The sequence below is a fragment of the Heterodontus francisci genome, chromosome 15, assembly GCF_036365525.1.
Source record: "Heterodontus francisci isolate sHetFra1 chromosome 15, sHetFra1.hap1, whole genome shotgun sequence".
Lineage (NCBI taxonomy): Eukaryota > Metazoa > Chordata > Chondrichthyes > Heterodontiformes > Heterodontidae > Heterodontus > Heterodontus francisci.
The window spans coordinates 81,630,037-81,654,187 of record NC_090385.1 but is presented as its reverse complement, the minus strand read 5'-3'; the positions used below and the strand labels follow the sequence as shown (position 1 = coordinate 81,654,187).

The 24,151-nt window shown below is 44.5% G+C and overlaps 1 protein-coding gene across 2 annotated transcripts in view; it reads right to left on the bottom strand.

Annotated features, from left to right (window-relative positions):
• Positions 1 to 261: 261 nt before the first annotated feature.
• Positions 262 to 24,151, bottom strand: part of lpar4 (lysophosphatidic acid receptor 4) — a 40,455-nt gene continuing 16,565 nt past the window's right edge. The window contains exons 2-3 of one of the 2 annotated variants that reach the window (XM_068047747.1): positions 7,190 to 7,342; positions 262 to 2,417 (exon numbers count right to left, since the gene is read on the bottom strand). In XM_068047747.1, the coding sequence (XP_067903848.1) occupies positions 1,209 to 2,258 (1,050 nt within the window). In that variant the 5' untranslated portion in view covers positions 2,259 to 2,417; positions 7,190 to 7,342 and the 3' untranslated portion in view covers positions 262 to 1,208. The remainder of the gene's footprint in view (positions 2,418 to 7,189; positions 7,343 to 24,151) is intronic. The other variant, XM_068047746.1, reaches the window with a different exon arrangement.

Sequence of the window (24,151 nt, the reverse complement as noted above, 5' to 3'; positions counted from 1 at the left end):
CTACTTTTTTGTCAGTAAAATCCAAAACTAGGGACTGAAAAGGCCCATATTAAGAAGTGTAAGAAAATTCAGAAGCAGTTGAGAAAGGAAACTTGCAGCTCTATATGTATAGGGATACAATTGGAAGCAATTTATTCGAGTACAAAGCAAAGCATGCCAATTAGGTTTCCAGATCTTAAAGGTTAGAAATTACTGGTGGTATGAGTACAAATTACGCTTAATACATAATTTGTAAATGCACTTATCACGGTCAAGCTGCAATCAATTAAATGAAAATTTATTTTCATTATGTTAAGTGCAGTCACACGCAAACATGTAAAGCAACATTTTATTTCAACAGTACAGCAGCTCTCCTTCTCAACAGAATGACTTGTTATCAATACGGGATAGTGACTCGCTCAAGCTCTAGGCTCTGCTTGTATTCTGGTCTTCCAAATCCCACCAAAATAGCTGAGGCTTCAAGGCTTGGAAACTGCTTTTGAACTTCTGCTGTTTCCCCTCAAGGTTTGAACTCCTCTAGTTTCATTACATCCTTAGTGTTTTCCAGGCAAGACAACCTGTCAAAAGTGTGGTGATCACCAATGTTTATAAGTCCTTGCTGAGCATGAGTTTGAACATTGAGGAGATATTCTTAACATGGTTCATGTTAAAGGACCCATCAATACATGCAGAGCTTCCTTATCGCCACGGCTAATTTTAAAACAGGATTTAACTGAACGGCTTGGCAAGGTAGTTAAGTTAGAAGCCAGATACCAGAACTACAAAGGTCAGACGTGGCAGAAATTGGTAAAGTATTCAATTTACCAATTTCTTTTTAACTAAACAGAATAGATGCCTGGTTCATGGAAATATAAAAGATAGCAATGTGGTAAACAGCGAGAAATTACACATTATCAGTTTTAATTGAAGTTTGAGAATTAAAAAGGGAACTTCTCTTTGTCATGGCCAATGAAAACTTGTGAACCAAACTATTGACATGCGTGTCTGTTTGGAGCACAGGAAGGTGAAATTCTGCTACTGGAGAACATTGCAATCAATGGCTGTTTTGGCTCTAGCAAGATACTGCTTTATATTCTGTATATGATGACAAATGTCATCCCAGCGGTTTCCTTCTGAAATCTGAGAGCGTCATCTCACTGAAGATGTATCATAGAGCAGTTGGAGTCTTGAAGTCCTGAGGACAGTCTGATATCACCGATAACACAAGCTTAAAACTGAGATTCTAACTGAATATTGGCTCCATTTCTATTTACAGGATTCACAGTTCCATCTGCCTTTGCCTCCCCCTTTACTGTTAACGGTGTTTCGCTTTTAAAAATGGAATCAAGCTTGTTGCGGGGCCTTATATTGAAGTACTTCTGAAAATACTCAGACGTAAAGTAATAAACAAATGGGTCGAGGCAACAGTTTGTGGTGGCCAGGCACAAAGTAATTGGATACATGGTCTTAGCAAACTTCTCCAAGGAGCAGTTTGCAATTGCTTGCGAGCGCACAAGAGCATAGATAAATAAAATTGAGTTGTAGGGCACAAAACATATTATGAAAATGGACAAGTGTACAATGATCATCTTGAGCACCCTTTCTTTGTTGGCTCCAATTGGAGACAACGTCTCTGGTTTTCTCAGAGTTCTCAGAACCAATGAGGAACAGGTCAGGTTCAGTAGCAGGGGAATAAGAAATCCAACTATTTCAATGAATATGGTGATCTTGGACAGGTAGGTCTTCCAAGTGTCTTTGGAGAAACCTTCAAAACATGTTGTACTGGAGCTATTCCCCCTGTTGTTAGTGGTCGAGAATAGAGATGCAGAGATTCCCCCACCTAGCACCAGGAGCCACACCCCTGCGCAGATTATGCTGGTGTTTCTCCTGGTCCTGATAGTCCGAGACCGAAAGGGGTAAACTATGGCCAGGAATCGGTCAGCGCTGATGCAGGTGAGAAACAGCATGCTCCCATATATGTTTGTGAGGAACGCCGTCCCAGAAACCTTGCACAGCCCGTCACCAAATGGCCAGTGCCTATTGATGTTGTAAAAAATTTTGAACGGCAGCGTAAAGACAAAGAGGAGGTCCGAGACCGCAAGATTTGTCATAAATATCGTCGTTTCGTTGCGCATCTTCATTTTGCAACTGAAGAAGTACAGTGAGGTACAGTTTGTCAGCAACCCAAGAATAAACACAACACTGTACACCGAGCCGTACAAGCTGTATTTGAATGAATCGTTGGTGAGACAGATGGGGTTCTGGCTGTCGTTCCCCATGCCTTGCCTTGTGCGTTTTGTACAGGAGCAGTTTGGAGTTGAGCAGCATCCACAGCAGTTTCCAGCTCACAATGAATTGTGGCAGGAGTCACGTCCAAGGTTTCCTGATAAGGTGTGGCCTTTGCACCATAGTTCAGTGGCTGTCTCGCTGATATATGTCTGCAGAGAAAAAACAGCATAAGCAGCATTAGAAAATGGAGGCCACCTTATCACGTTGCCTTTTGTTCTGTTTTTTTTTAAAGAAAATTTTGTATTCCTCAATATTATGCAGCATAATTTCTGCTCTTGCTTGAAAATGTGCTGCATAAGTTTCTGCAAAAAACCCAGTACAAAGAAAGTCAAAGGAAATGGCCCTGAATATTAATTTCTCCTTTATTGCTCCTAAAATCCTCATGTTGTGTTTTATTAGAAGATTAAAGTGACACAATGCTTCCTCAGGAAATCCAGAAAATGGTGCCTCATAGAATTTAAGATTATTCATTCCAAACCTACAGACAGATTCACACACTACATTTAATAATGCTGTAAAGCCAAACAGTTTAGGGATTCTGCTTTTCCACAAAGTGAAAAACAAAGTAATTAATTAGCTAATTGCATTTATATAGCTCCTGTCACCACTTTATGACCTCCTCCCAAAATGCGTTACAAGCAACCATATACTTTTGAAGTGCAGTCACTGTTGTAATGTAGCAAAACTAGTCGTGGTACGATTAAGAGATTTGAATGTAAAATTGTAAGATTTATTATGTTCCACACAGCCATTTTATTACAGAAATATTACACATTTGTAGTGTATCCCAGTGTCTGACACGAAAGGGAAATGATCTGTGCAGTTTAAACAGTGAAAATATGTTTATAAGTGTGCATTCTGTATTTGAATGTGTATTGTGAAAGTTTTCCTGTTGTCAGCTATTTTCAAAGTGTGGGGCACAAAACTTATTGTTGCAGCCATCAGGTTGTGATTCAGAGAAAAATTAGTGATATGACGATTTCAAACATAATTTTCTTATGCTAACAGTTATAGTTTTGCACATTTTCTTTAAATGATATTGGCCTTCAATGCCTTGTCTCATTTGGTTCCACAGCAGTACCAAATGTGCAGCCAAACTGCAGTTTCTAACATAATCGATGTGAAGCTAACTGTTTAAGTTTCAATTCTAAAAAGCTTAGGTGGTATAGCTTCTTTAAAGCTTCTAATGTTGAAAAGGGCAGCTGAAAACATGTTTTTCTTTTCCAGGATCAGAATGCGAGCAGAACTCTGGGAAGTCGTTTTAAGTGGCCATATGGACAGTTGATCTAATTTGAGGTAGCATGACCCCCCACCATTTAGGAACTCATGATATCCACATGATTTATTTTAATGGAATACTTCTGCAAGAATTTGCGTTCTTAAAAATAAAAGCATAGGAACAAATTCACGTCATGTGTAAATTTGTACACTCATTTTTAGGGGAGACAGGTCATGTGGAAACATTTAAGAAATAATTTGGTGGAAATGTGAGGAAGTGGGCTATTAATTTTTAGGACTGTCCAGATGCCTTACAGGATCTTTTCTAATCTTTTCCACTCCTGCACACTCTTATGTATAAATAGTGTGAGGTGCGCAAGGATGTGTCTTTCTTAAATCAGACTGAATAAAGTTCATCTGCATTATTCTGCCCTGTTCTCAGACAGCAAGGTAGTATATAAATGGGACACTTGCTGATCCCTGTAGAGTACAGCTTCTATTCCACTTATGAGAAAGCCATGCAATTAACTCATTAAAACAAAATCTATTGACAGCAACATCCATTTACTAAAGATAGACCCAATACCTTTTACTTTTTTAAGTAGTTCCTGTCATGAGCGGTCGGTAAAAATGAGGGGACGGGAGGATGAAATAAAGATTTTAAAGATTTCTCCATGGAAGCGGATTCTGGTTTGAGTATACATGAAGTTTGCTGCAGACTCTTAAATTAATGACACTCGATTCAAACCCAGTTTGACTGCATCTCAAGTTTCATTCATCCTGAAACAGAATATGTGCTGAAACAAAGCTTAATGAGTATTTTTGGCATGTAGCTGGGCCTGTCCATCAATCTGGACAAACATGGCATTGATTTTTTTTTTAAAGATTGATTTTTCAAAAAAAATACAAATTCATTCATTTCATTCCACCAGGGTCACTCAGCTCCTGACCTCATTACAGCCTTGGTTCAAACATGGACAAAAGAGCTGAACTCAAGTGGTGAGGTGAGAGTGACTGCCCTTGCCATCAAGGCAGCATTTGACTGAGTATGGCATCAAGGAGCCCTAACAAAACTGAGGTCAATGGGAATCAGGGGGAAAACCCTCCGCTGGCTGGAGTCATACCTAGCACAAAGGAAGATGGTTGTGGTTGTTGGAGGTCAATCATCTGAGCTCCAGGACATCACTGCAGGAATACCTCAGGGTAGTGTCCTAGGCCCAACCATCTTCAGCTGCTTCATCAATGACCTTCCTTCAATCATAAGGTCAGAAGTCGGGATGTTCGCTGATGATTGCACAATGTTCAGCACCATTCGCGACTCCTCAGATACTGAAGCAGTCTGTGTAGAAATGCAGCAAGACCTGGACAATATCCAGGCTTGGGCTGATAAGTGGCAAGTAACATTCGCGCCACACAAGTGCCAGGCAATGACCATCTCCAACAAGAGAGAATCCAACCATCTCCCCTTGACATTCAACGGCATTACCATCGCTGAATCCCCCACTATCAACATCCTAGGGGCTCCCATTGACCGAAAACTAAACTGGAGTAGCCATATAAATACCGTGGCTACAAGAGCAGGTCAGAGGCTAGGAATCCTGAGGCGAGTAACTCACCTCCTGACTCCCCAAAGCCTGTCCACAATCTACAAGGCACAAGTCAGGAGTGTGATGGAATACTCTCCACTTGCCTGGATGGGTGCAGCTCCAACAACACTCAAGAAGCTCGACACCATCCAGGACAAAGCAGCCCACTTGATTGGCACCCCATCTACAAACTTTCACTCCCTCCACCATCGATGCACAGTGGCAACAGTGTGCATCATCTACAAGATGCACTGCAGCAATGCACCAAGGCTCCTTAGACAGCACCTTCCAAACCCGCGACCTCGACCAACTAGAAGGACAAGGGCAGCAAATACATGGGAACACCACCATATGCAAGTTCCCCTCCAAGTCACACACCATTCTGACTTGGAACTATATCGCCGTTCCTTCACTGTCGCTGGGTCAAAATCCTGGAACTCCCTCCCTAACAGCACTGTGGGTGTACCTACCCCACATGGACTGCAGCTATTCAAGAAGGCAGCTCACCACCACCTTCTCGAGGGCAATTAGGGATGGGCAATAAATGCTGGCCTGGCCAGCGACGCCCACATCCCATGAAAGAACAAAAAAAAAAATTTCCTTGGCTTTTATTGCAAATCTTGAATGAGTCAACATTTTTTAAATTTTTGGTCTCCCAAAAGAAATCTCATTCATGCAACAGCTCCTTCAATCAGGCTGGAATTTTTACTCCTACTGCCAAAATCGGCGGCAGGTGAAAACAATGCCGGCCCACCTGCGCGGGCTGCATGTTGCAGAGCCGCCACGATATTAAGTGTGGCGGCTCATTTAAACAGCCGGGGTGGACCCCCCACCACCAGCCCATTTTTAAAGGACTTCAAACCCTTCCATTCAATTTAAACATTGAAAGGAACATTTAATTAAAAAAAAAATACATTTATTCTGTCCCTCTTCCAACCCCACAGTAACAATTAATTACTTGCCCTCTTCCCCGCCAAAACACTTACCTTGTCCACCTGACCTATACCCCTCCCCAAAATGCATAAACTTTAAACTGTAACCCTTCCCACCATCCCCTACACCAATGATATTACTTTGACGCTGCTCTCCACCACCCCTTCCCAGCCCCCGCCGCCGCACTGAGAAATTTAACTCCTCCCCCTTCACACCACTGTTATGCCTCGTTTCCCCGGATAGGGATCCGAAGGGTCGAGAGTGCTGGCTAGTGGCACGAATGTTGTACCGGGACAGAAGGCAGAAATGTAAAGATAATTAATTCTTTAATTTCAATTTATTTCAATATATTAATGACGATCCCATCACCGAGCTGGGGGAGGGTGGGGCAGCCATGAGGCCTCATCGCTGCTGGTAATATCGGGCCAGACCCTCACGGCGTCAGGGTGCATGGCTCCCTCCCAGAGGCATTTCCCAGGCCCCCCACCACCCCCTGCCACGACCCCCAACGTCAAGGGTGTCTGTAAAATTCAGCCCAATGGGTGGAGTGGGTTGGTGGGTGTGGGCGAAATCTTTAAGACATTTTAATGACAAGAGTAAGCCCCAGTGTATGGTTGGTTGGCAGGAAGTGTGTTCATACCAGGGTCAGACAAGTTTAATAAGTATTGGTTAATCAGAGACGACAGCTTGGGAGTTTTGATCCTATAGCTACAGCTTCAGCTAAAAATACAACTTTATTGCACTCAACTAACATATAACATGGTGTTTAATTGTTTACATTTTTAATCACCTGAATTCTTTTCCATTTTAGTCCTAAAAACACTAAAATTATGTTTTTTTTAAATGAAAGGGCCAATTTAAAGTTGCCTTGTTCCTCCATGTCACAGCCCAAATGTCTTGGTAGTAGCAAAACAAACAAAAAACTGAGGAGTTCGGACTATTTTTGACTAATTACAATGAATAAACTCTGTATAATTTTGGAGTATTAAATTCCATTCAATATACAAGCTGACCTGACTATCTCTTAATCTATGTTTTTCTGGCACTTCCTAATGCATTTACAGACCATCTGGACAAACATCTCCAGGGATAGCGATATAGTGCCATTTAAAATCGATTAAGGTTGCATTATGAGCACAGCAAGAAAGGCTGAGGATGACTTCCAACACATATTTTCTATTTACCTTTTACAGCAGTATTTCTTAGTCAAAAAATAAACTTCACATTTTTGGCTCTTCTGCTGGTAGGCTACTTTGACGCTGCAGTGGGTATTTCCTTGACTAAAATGTTCTTGCAACTTTTTCTTTTGTCCATTGTCTGCTTATCAAATGTTGGTGCTGAGGAAACAGATACTTTCTTTGTCAGCACAAAATGGTCAGGTTGAGCACTGTTAGATGCACAGTAAAAGCACTGTATACTCTGCCAACAACGTGCCTCAAACTAACCTCTCGAAGGAGTGTAGCCTACTGCACTGACTTGGCAACTTTACTGTTCCCACACTACCCACCTGTAGTCTCCCCGAGTGAGACTACCAATTAGTACTCAATTAGGCGCTGATTTGTGCTGCAGCTCCAGACCTACATGGGAAATGGAATGAAATGTAAGCCCAAATTTACTTCACGTAAGGCCTTTACAGTCAACAGACAGAGAAAACGTTCATTCTATCAGTTCCTGGACTTGAATCCAGATTCCAGCAATAAAATATTTGGATAGTGCTTTTCCTGTACTTCTAAACAAATTCCAAATAGACTTAAATGAAATAATAATGGTGTACTTTCCATCTGTAGCATGTATAGAGATAGAATTCATTCTTTGGGATGTGTTCATGGATACCAGAATGTTGGAGTACATGATTCATGTTATGTGTGTGCCGCCACTGGCTTTTTCCCCTTTGACCCTGACTACAATAATGCTGCCTTATAGAGCACATCCAATCTCAAGTGCAAAGGTTACCATATCCTGAGGGGTTCTCCACAGCAGGATGGATTTCTGATGTCTAATTTGAGTTGCAGCCTTGCACAGAGCAAGGTTAATGCTTGTAATTACAATCTTGCAGCCCTAATCTTGACTGAGGCAGTAATCAATAACAACCTTGGCCATATTTCAATCCATCAGCTTGTGGCGAATGAGAGGCAAATTGAATTTCAATACATTGAGACATGACAGCTCCAATGAAAACTGTCACTCTGAAAAACAGAAGGATAGTCAAATGAAGAATCCACATAAAGAGAAAGCCCACCAGTGTTGTACTGAAGAAATAGTAGAGTGTTCACTTGAGACAGGCAACTTCATCAGTATCATCATCAGTCTGAATAGAAAAATGCCTAGTCGATCCGTTATGTATAGTGAACATATGCATCTGTTATGTATAATGTACACAAAAAAATTATAGATAGGATATTTAAAACACAGAGGCATGTATGGCAGGAAGGTTGATAACCAGATGAAACAGATTTAAGACAATTGGGGGAGAAAATTGAGATGTGAAGATTTTTTTCTTTAAACGCACTGATTTGGTATGCATTGCCGGAAAAGGTGGTAGAAGCAGACTTGATAGAAATTTTAAAAGGGAATTGAACAAATACTTGAAAAAGGAAACATTTGGAGGATATGTGGAAAGAGCGGGGCAGTGGAACTAGTTGGATATCTCTTTCAAAGAACTGGCACAGCCACAATAGTTTGAATGGCCTCCTTCTGTGCTGGAATTCTATGGTTCTAATAATCACTGAACTAGGATCCATTGTTACACCTGAAAGGAACTCAGCCTGGTTGGAAGATGGCCAGAGTTGGCAGTTTACTCAACAAACACTGTCTAGACTTCTAAACACTGTGCTGTGTGACAGTGACTCTCCTTCAGCCAGTGTATTTTAGGAATAGTCCAGAGTGAGACCAATTCAGGATTAGTTTGTAGTTGACCTGTACAGTTTTGTTCTTTGAAGCAAAATATAAAGCATATCATTTTTTTCATGTCAAAAATGTATTCTAAATGGGTATGGTGAAAAAGTAAGCCCTTTAGATTTGCTACACTAACTCTTTTTGACTGCCTGTACTTCCTTCAGATCTGCTTTTTCCAACAGGCTGACTGCTTAAATGTAGGCAATTTACAGCCTTCTGGACTCAACACTGACTCCAACAATTTCAAACTGTAATCCCTGCCCCCATTTTGTTTCCTTTTCTTTGCAGGTTTTGGTTTTACTCTTGCTTTTCTTTTCGCTTTCTGACAGCAGTTGTTCATCATTCTGCCATTCACAACTCCTCTAGACACATCTTTTCTTTGTTTATTTCTCCCATTACCACTCGATTTGGCTTTGCACTACCGACTCTTTTGTCAATTAATCTCTCCTGTCTTTCACCCAAACACAGACATACCGTTTTGTTCTTTGTCCACTTTCCCTTTGACTTCTCAAAACCTATTACATTTATAACTTTTCCCAGTTCTGATGAAGGGTCATTGACCTGAAACGTTAACTCTGTTTCTCTCTCCAAAGACGCTACCTCACTTGCTGCGCATTTCCAGCATTTTCTGTTTTTGTTCCTTAACTGTTGGGCTTGTTAGCATAACAATGTTTCATAAGAAAAGCTGTATAATCTTGCTACTAACCAGTTCATTTAATTAACGGTCTCTGCTCAGAAGCGGTTTCCTCCCTCTTACTCCCAGTTGTCCCTCACCTCTCCTGATGGTGGTTGACATTTTACCAAGATACATTTACACAGGTGCTGAAAGAACCTCCAATATTTTGCCCAGATAGTTTTACCCTATAACGGAATCCAAACAGGGAAAGTCAGCACTGCAGCCAAGTATGAACTTGACCCCACCTAATGAGCACAGACATTAGGGGGAATTTTATGCTGTCCCCCATGGCGACTTTGGAGGTGGGGAGAGCATATAATCAGGCAGGATGGTAGCAGTGGGGGAACCCTGCCTTCCTGGGGAAAATTGATGTACAGAGAGATTTGGGTGTTCAGGTCCATTGTTCCCTGCAGGTGGCAATGCAGGTCAATAGAGTGGTCAAGAAGGCATACGGCATGCTTTCCTTCATCGGACGGGGTATTGAGTACAAGAGTTGGCAGGTCATGTTACAGTTGTATAAGACTTTGGTTCGGCCACATTTGGAATACTGCGTGCAGTTCTGGTCGCCACATTACCAAAAGGATGTAGATACTTTGGAGAGGGTGCAGAGGAGGTTCACTAGGATGTTGCCTGGTATGGAGGGCGCTAGCTATGAAGAGAGGTTGAGTAGATTAAGATTATTTTCATTAGAAAGACGGAGGTTGAGGGGGGACCTGATTGAGGTGTAAAAAATCATGAGAGGTATAGACAGGGTGGATAACAAGAAGCTTTTTCCCCAGAGTGGGGGATTCAATTACTAGGGGTCACGAGTTCAAAGTGAGAGGGGGAAAGTTTAGGGGGCATATGCGTGGAAAGTTCTTTACGCAGAGGGTGGTGGGTGCCTGGAATGCGTTGCCAGCGGAGGTGGTAGACGCGGGCACGATAGCGTCTTTTAAGATGTATCTAGACAGATACATGAATGGGCAGGAAGCAAAGAGATACAGACCCTTAGAAAATAGGCGACAGGTTTAGATAGAGGATCTGGATCGGCGCAGGCTTGGAGGGCCAAAGGGCCTGTTCCTGTGCTGTAATTTTCTTTGTTCTTTTCTTTGTTCTGGCCTCCACCCAAGTTAAGTCCGGGGCGGGGAGACCAGTGGACAGCCTTCCCACCCCGCCACCAATTGAGGCTCTTAAGAGGGCAATTAATGCTCAATTAAGGGCCTCATTCCACCTCTGCTGGTATTAACCCAGCAAGCCATGTCGCCGCACGGGGAGCTCACCAACCATGCAGGTTGCATGCCGGCTCTGGAGGGGTTGGGTAAAGGTGGGTTTGGAGGAGGGGGTCCCTCATTATAAAGGTACAGTGCCTGATCAAGGGCCCTGGCATTAGAAAGAGGGACCCGCTGAGAGCCAACTCCTTGCCCTTGCTGTCAACTCCCCAATACCCCTCCCCGAGAAACTCCCACCCCGCGAAACCCCTCCCAACCTGACTCACCAGTGGCCTGGGCCCAGCGCCTCCAGTACCAGCCACCAAGGTGGCGCTGCTCAGAGAGCTGCCAGCCTCTGATTGGCCAGCAGCTCTTAACAGGTAGGACTTCCGTTAGCAGGGTCCTTAATCCTGGGGAAGGCCGCCACTGTCCACTTAAGTGCTTAATTGGCACATAATGTGGTGGGCCTTCCCCAGAGGAGGCGATGCGGCACTGGCATTTTAGCCAGAGGTCAAGACCGCCGTTGCCCAGATAAAATACCATCCTTCGACTTTCCAAAAGGACTCACTTAAGCTGTTTGGAGAATCGTAGCTGATTTGGCCCTCTCCAGCCCAGGGGTACTGAAGACTGCTGTGGTGCCATTGCCATCAATGTTGAGAGCAGCCAACTCAGTCAAGGCTGGTGATCAAGTTTGCAATCTTTCTGACACATACAGCTCAGAACCACATCTGCTGTTGCATCTAGCCACTAAACCAACAGGTAGGTAACTTAACAAGTCCTTCCTGTTTGAAAAGTTCAACCATCAATGAGAAAAGCATTCTCTGTGGCAAGAGCAAAAATGCAAAGGATTCTAATACGTGTCAGTAAAAATGAACTGGATTTGAATACAAGGGGGGATCATTGAGAGGGAAAGAAGATAAAAATGCCAGTTTTGGACCGGAATTTCATGTGTAGGGGGAGGCCCCGCCCACAGGCTTAAAAGTCGGGGGGAGTCCACCTCCGCTGGGCCTGGAAGCCACACAGAGATTTTGAGTAGTCCAGGCCCTTAATTGGCCTCAGGCAGGTCTTCTGCCTTTTTGATGCAAAAAGTCTTTCTTCTAAGAGCTGCTGGCCAATCAGCAGGCTGACAGCTCTACAGTCCCAGCAGTGTCACCAGGAGCGGTAGCCTCTGCTGGGACTGCACCACATGTGAAGAGCAGCATGGATGCCAGCCCTGAAAAAGGTAAGTGGGGTTTTGGGCCTTGCCGGGACAATCAGCTAGGCCCCAGCGAGGGGGTGGGGGTCAATCAGGAGGGTGAGGTGTGGTGCTCTAGCAGGGCCGGCTTGTGCTGCTGTGGGGCCCCTCTGTGCACAATCAGAAGGGTGCCCCCCCCCCACCCTCCCCGGGCCCGCTAGGAGGCTGCCTGGTATTACTGGGCGGCTTCCTCAGCTGTGAAATGCCCGGCCGTTTCTGGTAAAATATCAACGGCGGTGGAAGGAGGCCCTTAAGTGGCCTCAATTGTCGGCCGTTTGCCACCTCCCCCACTGCTGGTAAAATGGTAGAGGGGGTCGATAGGCAACAGGAATGGCACTCCCTGCCTTCCACTCGATTTTATGTCCCCACCCCACCCCACCTCCAGCCCACTCCCAGGAAGGGCGTAAAATTCCAGCCTTGATGTGTAAGCATTCAATGTAATTTTGATGAAAATTGGATCAATTCTAACTGCAAGTATTTGCCTTTTTTTAAAAAAAAGAACCTAATAATCACAGTACTGTGGAAAGTTGTATATTAAAGTTACAGACCAGGTGTTGACTGCCCCCAAAAATCAAAAGCATGTTTGGTGCTTTCCTCTCCACATAGGAGGGATTTTCATGATTCACACTTGATAGACAATGATCTTAGTAAGTATATTTTATTTTAAGATACAGCACTGAAACAGGCCCACCAAGTCTGTGCTGACCAACAACCACCCATTTATACTAACCCTGCAGTAATCCCATATTCCCTACCACCTACCTACACTCGGGGCAATTTACAGCAGCCAATTTACCTATCACCCGCTGTGGGAGAAAACCGGAGCACCCAGCGAAAACCCACGCGGTCGCAGGGAGAACTTGCAAACTCCACACAGAATCGAACCTGGGTCCCTAGAGCTGTGAGGCTACGGTGCTAACCACTGCGCCAACCACTGCGCCACTATCGACTATTGCAATCCTAAACCTCTTCTAATACTATCCAGTGCAAAACCATATTTTATACGGAGCAGCAAAGTGTTGTGACTTACGTTTTATATTTCTATTCAGCTATGGGTACGTTTTGGTCTTTTCTAATGTTAATCATTACTGGACAGAGTCACCAACCCTCCAATAGTGCCCTGGATTCTCCTGAGCAACCAGGGGGAAAAAAAATCACGGGTTTGTTTTTATTTTCTTTCAACACTTTTTTTTTTATTAGTTAAACATATTGAGAAATGGAGGGAAAAAGATGTTGGACCGAATAGTTGGAGGTGAGAGATCATGTGATGAAATCTCTCGGAATATGACCAATCACAGTTGGCAACCCTGGAGTATGGTGCAGACAGAACAGTCATACCACAGTAACTCACTAACGTTGTCCACTGTCATGGAATGGATTATATTCTTCTTAAAGAGGCAGCTCTCTTCATTGCGCCAGTCAGTTTTACAGAAGGGTTACAGATGGAATTTTTAAACTGAATTTGCTGTTGCAGAACCCACGGCGGATTTGGAGGTGGGGAGAGCATTAAATCGGGTGGGATGGTGGCAGGGGGAGAGGAGGGGAGGGGGGTTACCCCCCATCCCACCGCTGCCAAAATTTAGTCCAGGGCAGGGAGGCCTGTGAACGGCCTTCCCACCCTGCTGCCAATTGAAGCCCTAAACTGGGTAATTAACCCCCAATTAAGTGCCTCCTCCCACTGCAGCCGCAATTACCAGTGCGGTGGATGGCCCTATCGCTGCACAGGAAAAGCAGCACGAAAAACCGTGTGGGCTGCTTTCCAGCTCCAGGGCGGGGGATGGGGTGGGGGTGGTGTGTGTGAGGGGAGGAGGGTGTCCCTCGTTCAAAAGCACTTAGTGCCTGAACGAGGGACCTGGCAACGGTAAGGGGGGGCTCGCCGAGGGCCACCCCCCTGCCTTTTCTGCCGACCCCCCTCCCCTGCTCCCCCGCGTACCCCACCCCACGATACCTCTCCCGCCCTGACCTACTTGAGGCCTGGGTCCAGCAACGCTCCTCGGCCTCCAGCACATTTATCTCCACCAGCAGCCACCGCCTCTGCGACGGCGCTGCAGCTGCCAGCATCTGATTGGCCGGCAGCTCTCCAAGGGCAGGACTTCTGGTGACGGGTCCTAAATCCTATGGAAGGCCTACCCTTGTCCACTTACATGCCTGATTGGCACTAAATTCAGCAGGCCTTCCGGAAAAGAGGTGACGCGGGCATCCCAGCGTCAGTTCCTCTCGAGGTCGAGACCCTTGCCGCCAGCATAAAATTCCCCCCACTGAGCCTAATATTTTGTAATTTATTTAACATTTCCAACATTCATTTTTTTTTATTCTTTGTTTGTTGTTTGGAAAGAAAAAGTTTGAAGATGAAATCAACATGCTAAACTTTTCAGAGACCCAGGGCTAACATTGGACCTAGTCACTCCCATTTACGGGGGGGGGAAAGATGAGAGTGGCGCGGGGAGGAGCCACCAATTTCCAGATACCATCACTTATACCTGATCTCGGCTGGAAATTGGCAGCCCTTGAGTTCCACGTGTCCAGTGTGCCCAATTACACCAAGCATTGGGCCACTTGATACTAATCATGGGCCTAATTCCTGTATTAAGGCCCCGCTGCCAAATTTGGCACTAAGTAGGTGGAGCATGTAGCACGCATACTCCGCTCAGCTTTTCCAGGTCTATAATGGCCTAACCGGTAGTTTTTAAAGGGATCACATGAGGCTGTCAATGGAAGGGTAAGTAATTTTTTTTTCTTAACAGTTCGCCTCAAAACCCCTCCAGGACCTACGGCTCCACGTCATGGCCATGAATTTATTAGGGCCCCAATTAGCGTCCAGGGCTTGCAGTGAATCTTGACCCGACATCTTCAAGCACGTGTTCCAGGCAGACCCAGCACTTCCTGCCAATACCTGGTGCTAGTCCAATTTCTTCCCTTCACCACCACCGCTCCCCCACCCCAGCAATTTGTTCAATGTATTAATTTTCAACAAATTGTAAGAATTTTTATTTCAGGTTTTCCTGCACAGTAGCATTTACTGCATCTCTAAAGTGATTTACTAAGTGAAGTGCTTTGAGATCTTTCACTCTGAAAACAGAAACAGAAATGCCAAATAGAACAGGAACTGAAACTACCTATTCATCTGCTGGCACAATCAGCCTCAGGTACTTTGATGTGTAAAGGCAGTTGTTAAAAATAGGCTACTGCAAGCTACCGACATTAAAAGATAAAGACAACACAGCTTCTAGAGATGGGTAAAAAGATTCTTCAGTGAACCATACTCCTTATTTGAATTTGGCTTTCATTGACTCTGCAAACTCCACTATTCCACATTTTATTGCGGAAATGGCTACAGTAGTCAGATTGATATGAGAATAGAAAGAACAAACTCGTACTCATATAGTGCCTTCCCACATTCTCAAGATTTCTCAAAACAATTCACATTCAATGATTCCTGTACTGTATAGCAAACACTGCAACAATTTGCACACAGAGAGGTCCCACTAACAGCAATTCAGATGAAGCACTAATTCATCTGTTTTTTGGTGGTTTTGATTGAAGGATCAATATTGGCCCAGAGAGTCGAAGGACTCTGTGCTTTATCGAATAGTACTATGGGTTCTTTTGTAACCACCTGAACAGGCTTCGGTTAAACATCTCATTTAAAAGATAGCACCTCCAATAGTGCAGCACACAGAACATTCAGTGCTTAGATTAGCTGTCAATGGCTCGGAGCACAGCTGGAAACCACAAAGTTCTGACTCAGAGGTGGGAAGGTGACCAACTAAACCAAGCTGATGCATAACAAATGATTTGCCTACTGAAGAATGCTCGATAAAGGAAATTAAGTCAGAGCTAGATGGCTAATGCATTTGTTGCAATGAATTCTTTATGTTGTCTGATGGAACATAAATGAGATATGTGGAATCCAGTTTGCTGAAGATCTCAAACAGGTTTATTACAGCTAAACTATTATATACAGTAGAGCAAACTATTTACAGTTGCAGAATGACCCTGGCTTGTAGTCACATGACTGCATCCTGGTACTTAGCTCATCAGCAAACTAAGATCTTAAAGGGATATCAATCTTAAAGGCAATCATACTACATCCCCTTTCTTTCCAAAGATAAGTTTCAGACGCTACAAGTAAAAACATATAACATTTGATAACAAAAATTAGTTACACATAGATAGAGATTATGAAATTTACATGTGCAGCAACTTTTTAGTCCACATATCGTTTTGATGCTTTGACAACTCTTGCTCGGAGAATTTGTGTCTCAGCTGTTGTTGTTTTTTGAGATTTCTCCCTTTCTGCATTCAGTTTCTGTTGCTCTGCCTTCCGCCTTCTAATATACTCTGTTGCTTTTCTCAAGATGACAACTTTTGAGGCCTTGTCATTCTGGGAAAGTTCCGACACCTCACCTCGAAGAGCCAACAGACAATGCTTCGACTCATTCCTCCTCTGCCTCTTCAGAACATTGCGTGCCCTTTGCCTCTCCCCATCCTCTGCGTCTGAAGGTCTGGGGCTCAAGGTCGAGGGCTTGTTGGGTAAGGAGTACTTGGCCTTATGTGCTGTTGCTGGATTTCCAGACTGCATCAATTGATGCATGCCAGAGTCTGTGAGCGGCTTCCAGTCCTTGGTGATTTCCCCTTTGGTAATGCTCCCCACAGCCAGCCTTTACTTCTCAGCAGTGACAACGTCAGTCTCTTCTTCTGAGTCTCTGGAGTGCGAGGAAACACTGCCTGTTGACAAAGAGCTTTCACCATCTGAGTTTGGATCTTCAGTCTCTTGGTGTTACGCCTCTGAAAAGGGGCTTGTACTCTTCAAACCAGAACCACTGAGATCCTGGAGGAACTGTGACTTAATGCAGGTATCCTTGGTCTCTTCTCCTGTACTGGGTACCTTGGTGATCTCGTGGATAGTTATGATGTTGAGACACGCTGGTCGTCCTGCCACTGCTGGTCCACTCCTGTCTACCAGGTAAAATATTTACGGTTTCTATGCTGACTTTCAATAGCTGCACTGCATTGTTAGTATGCCATAGCAAGGAATGGGTGGCCTATTGTATGCAGATAACTTTGTAGTTGTCGGATGCGTCATTGATTTCCAACGACTTCGGTACATATCCTTCAGGATTCGAATTGGTAGGATATTTGCACCAGCTCCAGTGTCAATCTTAACCCTGTTTGGCTTTATCAACATGATGTGTCAGGTTCATAACGTGAAATGCCTGCTCGTCTTCTGACTGAGAATTGCTTCTCTCTGCATTATGTCTCAGGTCTGTTTCGCTCTGGACTTCGTGTATCGGCTTGCATGTATGCAGGTCTCTGGCGCTCTCCTTGCTACTGTTGCCCTGTTGCTGCACCTGTCGTCTGTTTGTCTGTGACCTGCTGTGACTTCTGGCTGCGTCTTTGGAGCCAGATTTCTTGCGTGTGGGCCGAGTGTCCTTTTGCACCACACGCCTTGCACAGGTCTTGAAATGCATGACAACTTTGCGGTGGGTGGGACCAGCCATACTTACCACACAGCTTGCTTGCTGCTTTCGAATGGTTATCATGCCGATACTGTTGGCTGCACCTAGTGCTTGCAGATGCTGTTCTCCAATTACAATGGCTTTGTATTTTCTGCCATCTTCTAGCAGCGCATCAATGCTGTGACCTTTCTTTTTCCCCAAGAAGTCTTTCTGAAAAGCTTTAATGGGTGTTGATACAATCACCAGCTCCATTAGTCACTCTGACATCTCAATTTCTGAGAAATCACATTTGTTGCCCTTACTATGGCATCTACTGATGAAGTGGTCTATTAATTCCTGTGGTTGCTAGGACATCAATTCGAGGTGGCGAATTCTAAATTCAATTGCAATTGGAGTTGATCTTCTAGCACTTTCCAGATCTTTGCAGGATCTTTCTGTTTCTTGGCAGACAAACCAGAGGTATTGATTCTGTGTAATACCTCATTTCCAACTGCTATTAGTATTTTTACAGCATGTGGTTCTGGTTCTGCAGTCACTTCATCTGTGAAACATAACTGTATTCTTTGTGTGAAAAGTTTGAACTCAGATAGGATATCAATGCCCTTCCAGTTCATGCTAGGAAATTTGGTATCCATCTTTCAACTGTTATTTTGCTTAAAACTTGCTTTCAGACTTGTTCTATGACTCTGCACTGTTGCTCCTTTAAGAAACTCTGTTCTTTACACCAGCTGCTTGGATTAAGAGGAGCAGCTGATTGACAATTCTCTGTGTTCATCTTCCTTGCAGCACTTAAACGTCTCTGTTTACACAGCTGTTCATTAGGCAGTTCAATTGCTTTTTTTTGTTTATATTCTTCACACTTGAGTGGTTTAATGGTATTTTTATAGCTGTGACTACGTGAATGGAAGCTCCTCTTCATGCTCCAGTGATTTAATGAGTTTTTAAACTCTGGCTGCATGGCTAAGGCTCTGCAGTGATCGGGGTTTTCCCGTGCTTTTGCAATTGGAAACTGACCTCGATCAGCCTTGGAAAGGAGTCGGGTCTTCTCCGTTTTTTTCCCACAGAGACTTTAGAAAAAAAATCTATCTTTTAAGCAGTTCAAAGCTTGATTTTTTTTTTAAAGTATCCCTCGACCGTTGGCACAATGACTCACCCCATTTACTTGCAGCCTGTCATTCTGAGCTCTGTCTTATATAGCTGGAGGTAGTTTCTTCTTTCCACTTTTTGGGCCAGTATTTTTTATGAATTTTCTCTCCAGTGGCTCTAGAAAGGTTGTTTTCAGAGCTGTTTTACCTGTGGTCTTCAACTTAGACTTTGTTTTCTCACCACAGCTGACACCTATAATGAGTTCTTTATGTTGTCTGATGCATGGAGTCCAGTTTGCTGAAGATGTCAAAGAGGTTTATTACAGCTAAACTGTTATATACGTGCAGAGCAAACTATTTACAAAACCTTCCTCTAAGTGTTACAGCTGCAGAGTGATGCCAGCTTGTAGTCACATGACTGAATCTTGGTAATTAGCTCATTAGCATACTAAGATTTTAAAGGATATCACTGTTAAAGGCAATCATACAACAAATGTATCTGGCAAAGTCAGCGAGATGGTCCTGAGATTAGGACATTTTAGAAATTTGAATAGGATGCCGGACTTGCATAAGTAATAACTTTCTCAACTTTGCTTCCAACTTGCACCCTTCCCTCGCCTTCACATGGTCCAGTGCCAACTCTTCTCATCCATTCCCTCCCTTGACATCTCTGTCTCCATTTCTGGTCATAGGCTATCGACCAATATCCACTATAAGTCCACTGACTCTCACAATTACTTTGAGTACACTTCCTCATACCCTGCTTTCTTTCAGGACTCGAGTTCATTCTCCCAATTTCTCAGACTGCTTTGCAAGTGTTCAGATGATGCAAACTGCCATACCAATGCTTCCGATATGTCTTCCTTTTTCCTCAACTGAGGATTTCCCTCCACTGTGGTTAGCAGGGCCCTCAACTGTGTCCGTTCCATGTCCCACACTTCTGCTCTCACTCCTTATCCTTCCTCCCAATCACGATAGGGTTCCTCTTGTCCTCATCTTCCAGCCCATCAGCCTCCACATTCTACAGATCATCCTACGCCATTTGCATCACCTTCAGCATGACGTCACCACCAAATAGATTACCTTCTCTCCTTCGCTTTCAGCATTTCGAAGGGACCACTGCCTCCATGACACCCTGGTCCACTCCTCAATCACCCTCAAACACTCCCTCCCCTTCCACAGCACCTGCCCATACCTCCTCCCTTCTCACCGCCCAAGGCACCAAACACTCCTTTCAGTTGAAGCAGAAATGTACTTGTCCATCTTTCAATTTAGTATACTGCATTCAGTGCTCGCAATGCAGTCACCTCCACACTGGGGAGATCAAAGACAGATCAGGGGATGGCTTTGCAGAAAACCTCCATTCAGTCGACAATCGTGATCCTGAACTTCTGGTAGCCTGTCATTTTATTTCTCCATTCCATTCCCACTCTAGTGTAGGAGGCCGAGGACAATGAAACTCAATGTAAGCTCAAGGAATAGTAGCTCTTCTTTCCTTTCAGTACCTAACAGTCTTCTGGACTCAACAGCAAGTGCAACAATTTCAGATCATAACCTCTCCTCCATTTGTTCAGATAGCAGCTGTTGGTGATGATTGTGCTAATCCCATTTACACTCCTCTAGACCCAGCTTGTTTTTCTTTACTTGTCCCATTACCATCCCCTTCTGCCTTGCACCATCATCCCTTTTGTCATTTAACCTCTTCTGCCTTCCAACATATCACAGTCCTTCCCTTTTGTTCTTTTCCTCCCCTCCCACCTTTGTCACTGTACTTGCTTAAAATCTGCTACATCTTTAATTTTCCCAATTCTGATGACAGGTCATTGACCAGAAATGTTATCTCTCCACAGATGTTGCCTGACCTTCTGGGACTTCCTGCATTTCCATTACTTTGCCATTGCATAGTTCGGGTCTTTAAGCTCTGACTCTGCTTTAAAAGTCATCTTTTGTCCAGGTTAACCTACTGCATAGCAGGATTCCAGTGTTTCATACAGGTCAAAGTTGTAAATATTGCTCTTTGGGGAAAATTGCCCATCAACAATCAGCTGAATGTTTTCAGTTAAGAACAACAACTAGAATGGGACTGATTGTTCTGGGCCAATAGAGTGGCATCAGGCACAAGCCACTAGCAAGTGCCACATGATACAGGATGGCATCGCTAACAGACGTGGCCCAGTCACAATAAAACTGAGTGCAAAGTGTTAAATGCGGATCTGGTTTTCAATGTTAAGTTAAGGCACCGCCATCCTGTTCTGGAGAAATCAGAGGAGGAGGACACACCAAAGCCTGCACTGTCACATCTTTGTTTCACACCCTCCACCAGCACAGATATTCGCACCCCAGAGGGTCCTCCCCCATTATGAGAGAGAGTGGCACAGGTGAAGCGCACATAGCTTCAGAGCAGGAGTATTTGGAGGAGGCAGAGTTAGATGTGGTCAGTCCCCCTCGGAGGATAGAGGACCGGTGCAGTCCTGCTCAGCAGGGCAGAGATGCAGTGCATAAACTTTTGGAGGTGCCCACTTGGCACTTCCACCATGAGGCCAACTGCCATGGGTACCTCAGTCCTAGGCAGGCACTAGTGAGCTGTCTGCCTCCACCTCATCCTCAGCCACAGGGGGAGCAATTCATAAGGTTTATGGTCAGGTGAGGAGGCGGTCTCAGGCTCCCCTCTTGCCCTTCCTCTTATTTGACCGCAACAGGGTTTATTCCTTTTTTTTTAAAACAGCGGATGTGCTTACCACCTCAGTAAGTGTTTTACCTTTTACCTTTAGTGTGACCATGAAAGAACCAATTGGACAAGTTTTCTTGAGTTTAAATAAGTGGTGAGTTTATTATACTTAACAATCCAAACCCGATCTAAATAAAATCATAAAAAAAACTACACATTCACCTGAGAATCTCTCTCTCACACACGCAAATAGATTACAGAGTAAGAAGGAGATTTTGTGGTTGGATTAGAGTCCAGAATAAATAAAAAGTAAATGCACAGTGAGGTTGGATGATTCCATGGTCTTCCAGATGAAGTTGTATTCTTGAAGTCTATGGCTGGTCAAAATGCACTTTGTGGCTGGCCCACTTGACTCAGGATTTTCTTGCAGGCAGACTTATAGATGGCTCTCTTCCCCTGGTCTCTGCCTGTAGAAATCTATAGGCTTGGAGGGTTCACAGTTGGGGAGAGAGAGACAGAGACAGAGAGAGTGAGGGAGGCACACAGCGTTTATGCTGCTGCACAGTCTGAGTTACTGCTTGTCTCCCTTTGTTCAAAGAAACTCCCAGCTTTCACAGAGACGGACAGACAGTCACACAACTGTCAGTGTATTCTTGGGAACCATCTCATGAGATTCAAGGTTTGGAATTGGCTCCCCAGGCAACAGATTTACATGTGGAGGGGTTTGCTCTTTCAAAGTCAAGGTGTTAGGACTGCCTTGAATGCGGTGCTAATAAAGCAATCTTAGGTAATTCAATCACTTACAGCAAGCCATTGTTCTGGGTCCATGCTCCTCAGACCTCTGTCTCCTGCTGGAAGCCTTGGAATGTGAAAACGTGTTTCAGATGCAAATTGAGGTGGCCATTCTGGCTGCCTTTTTTTAAAGTTAACTGCAGGATTTATTTTCCATTAGAAGTATAATGTAAGTTTCCAATCAATAAATTAATATTAATTATTTGGCATATCATGTTTTCTTGAAATAGGATTGGCTGTGAGCACAGGCCACCATGTCGGTAATGTCACTTTGTGGGGCACTTGTGTGTTTCTGCTTTAAATAACATTGAACTGTGATTCAATAAAGCTCTAGGCATGTTGTTGCACTATGGCAGACTTGTGTGTTTCCAGTTCATCACAGTGAAAGGCAGGAGAATGGGAAAAAAGGGTTAGCAAAGCAAAGGAGTGTGTTGAGAAAGAATGTGTCAGGTGGAGAATCTGGAGCCTTGCAGTGCTTGTGCCATTGGAACGTTGCTGACTTTTTTTCTTAACGGATGCTTGCTGTCACTGAGATGAAGGAGAATCTCCTTTCCAAATGTCCTGCAGACTGAGTATTGCTCAGGTGAAACGTGTCTGGATTAGAGTGGCCCCAGTGTCCCTGCCATCCTGATGAGTGCTCTGCCTCTTGATCCTACCACGACAATATCCCTGCAAAGCATGGTCACCATTCACAGACCAGATGGACATTTAGGGAGTGGAATCCCTTCCTGTTGAGGAATCTCCCTGCCTGGTCAATTAGTACCTTGATTGCCACATGGGTGCAATCGATGATCTCCTGCAGCAGAGCATCCATTACCCCCATGATGCAATGATGTGTTGCTGCCTGTGAGATGCCACCAATGTCTATTGCCGCTGCTTGGAAAGAACCGGTTGCAAAAAAATGCAAGGCCACTGAGACTTTTACAGCAACGGGAAGGTCATAGCGATGGTTCCTGTGAATCCTCAGATGACTCTCAACGAGGGCATACATGTCACCAACCAGCTGCCTGGACAGGTGCAGCCTTCTGCAGCACTGACATTCCGACATGTCCAGGTAGTTTCTCCTTTGGCGGTAGATCCTCTGCGGATGGTATTATCTTTGCTAACTTCCAGCCCCTCTTTCCTCACCTCGACACTCCTGTTGCCCAGGATCTGCCTCTGCTCCTGCAGCTGCTGCTGCGCCTCACCACTGGTCGATCCTATCTCAGAGTACCTTAATCCCATTTCCTGTTATGTCCTTCCTTCCTTCCAGTTAGAATGTGCAGTCTTTCTGAACGCCCCTCTTATGAACCCGTGAAGCCCAGATGCAGAGGGACACATCACCCCCACCCCCTAGAATGCCTTTGTCAAGTGAAGATAAATGACAGCTAACTCTCCTTATCTGTACAACTGGTTGCCAGTGGATGAGGGCTTTTTCTGAGCCTTCCCTCTTGAATGGAGCCTCTTGCTGCTGTCCCACCATTCTGACTGGCTCCCCACTGTGTCTGCACCTCCTCTTCCCTCTCATGGTTGAGACCCTTAATGAGCTGACAACAAATTTGTTAAGATGCTTAACTAGCTATTTATCGATCCAGCAGGGGGGTTGCCTCCTCCTGCTCTCGGCGGAGCCTTTTAAATTTTGAGCATGCCGGCTTTACATTAGGAAGCAGGCACGCTGATGCAAGGGGACAGGTTTAAGCAGCCGCCCCTCCACATTCTCACCCTTTCATTTAAATAAAAATCCCGCCCTGGAATCTCCTCAGAGAAATTTGTTTGAAAACTTTTTAATTCAATCTGGGGATGTGGGCATGGCTGGCAAGGCCAGCATTTATTGCCCATCCCGAATTGCCCTTGAACCAGTGGCTATGATGGAACGACAATATATTTCCATGCCTGGATGGTGGATGACTTGTAGGTGCTGGTGTTCCCATTTATCTGCTGCCTTTGTCCTTCTAGGTGGTCGAGGTCGTGGGTTTGGAAGGTGCTGTCGAAGGAGCCTTGGTGCGTTGCTGCAGTGCATCTTGTAGATGGTACACACTGCTGCAACTGTGCATTGGTAGTGGAGGGAGCGAAGGTTTAAGGCTCTGGATGGTCTGCTGATCAAAAGGACTGCTTTGTCCTGAATGGTGTTGAACTTCTTGAGTATTGTCGAAGCTGCACTCATCCAGGCA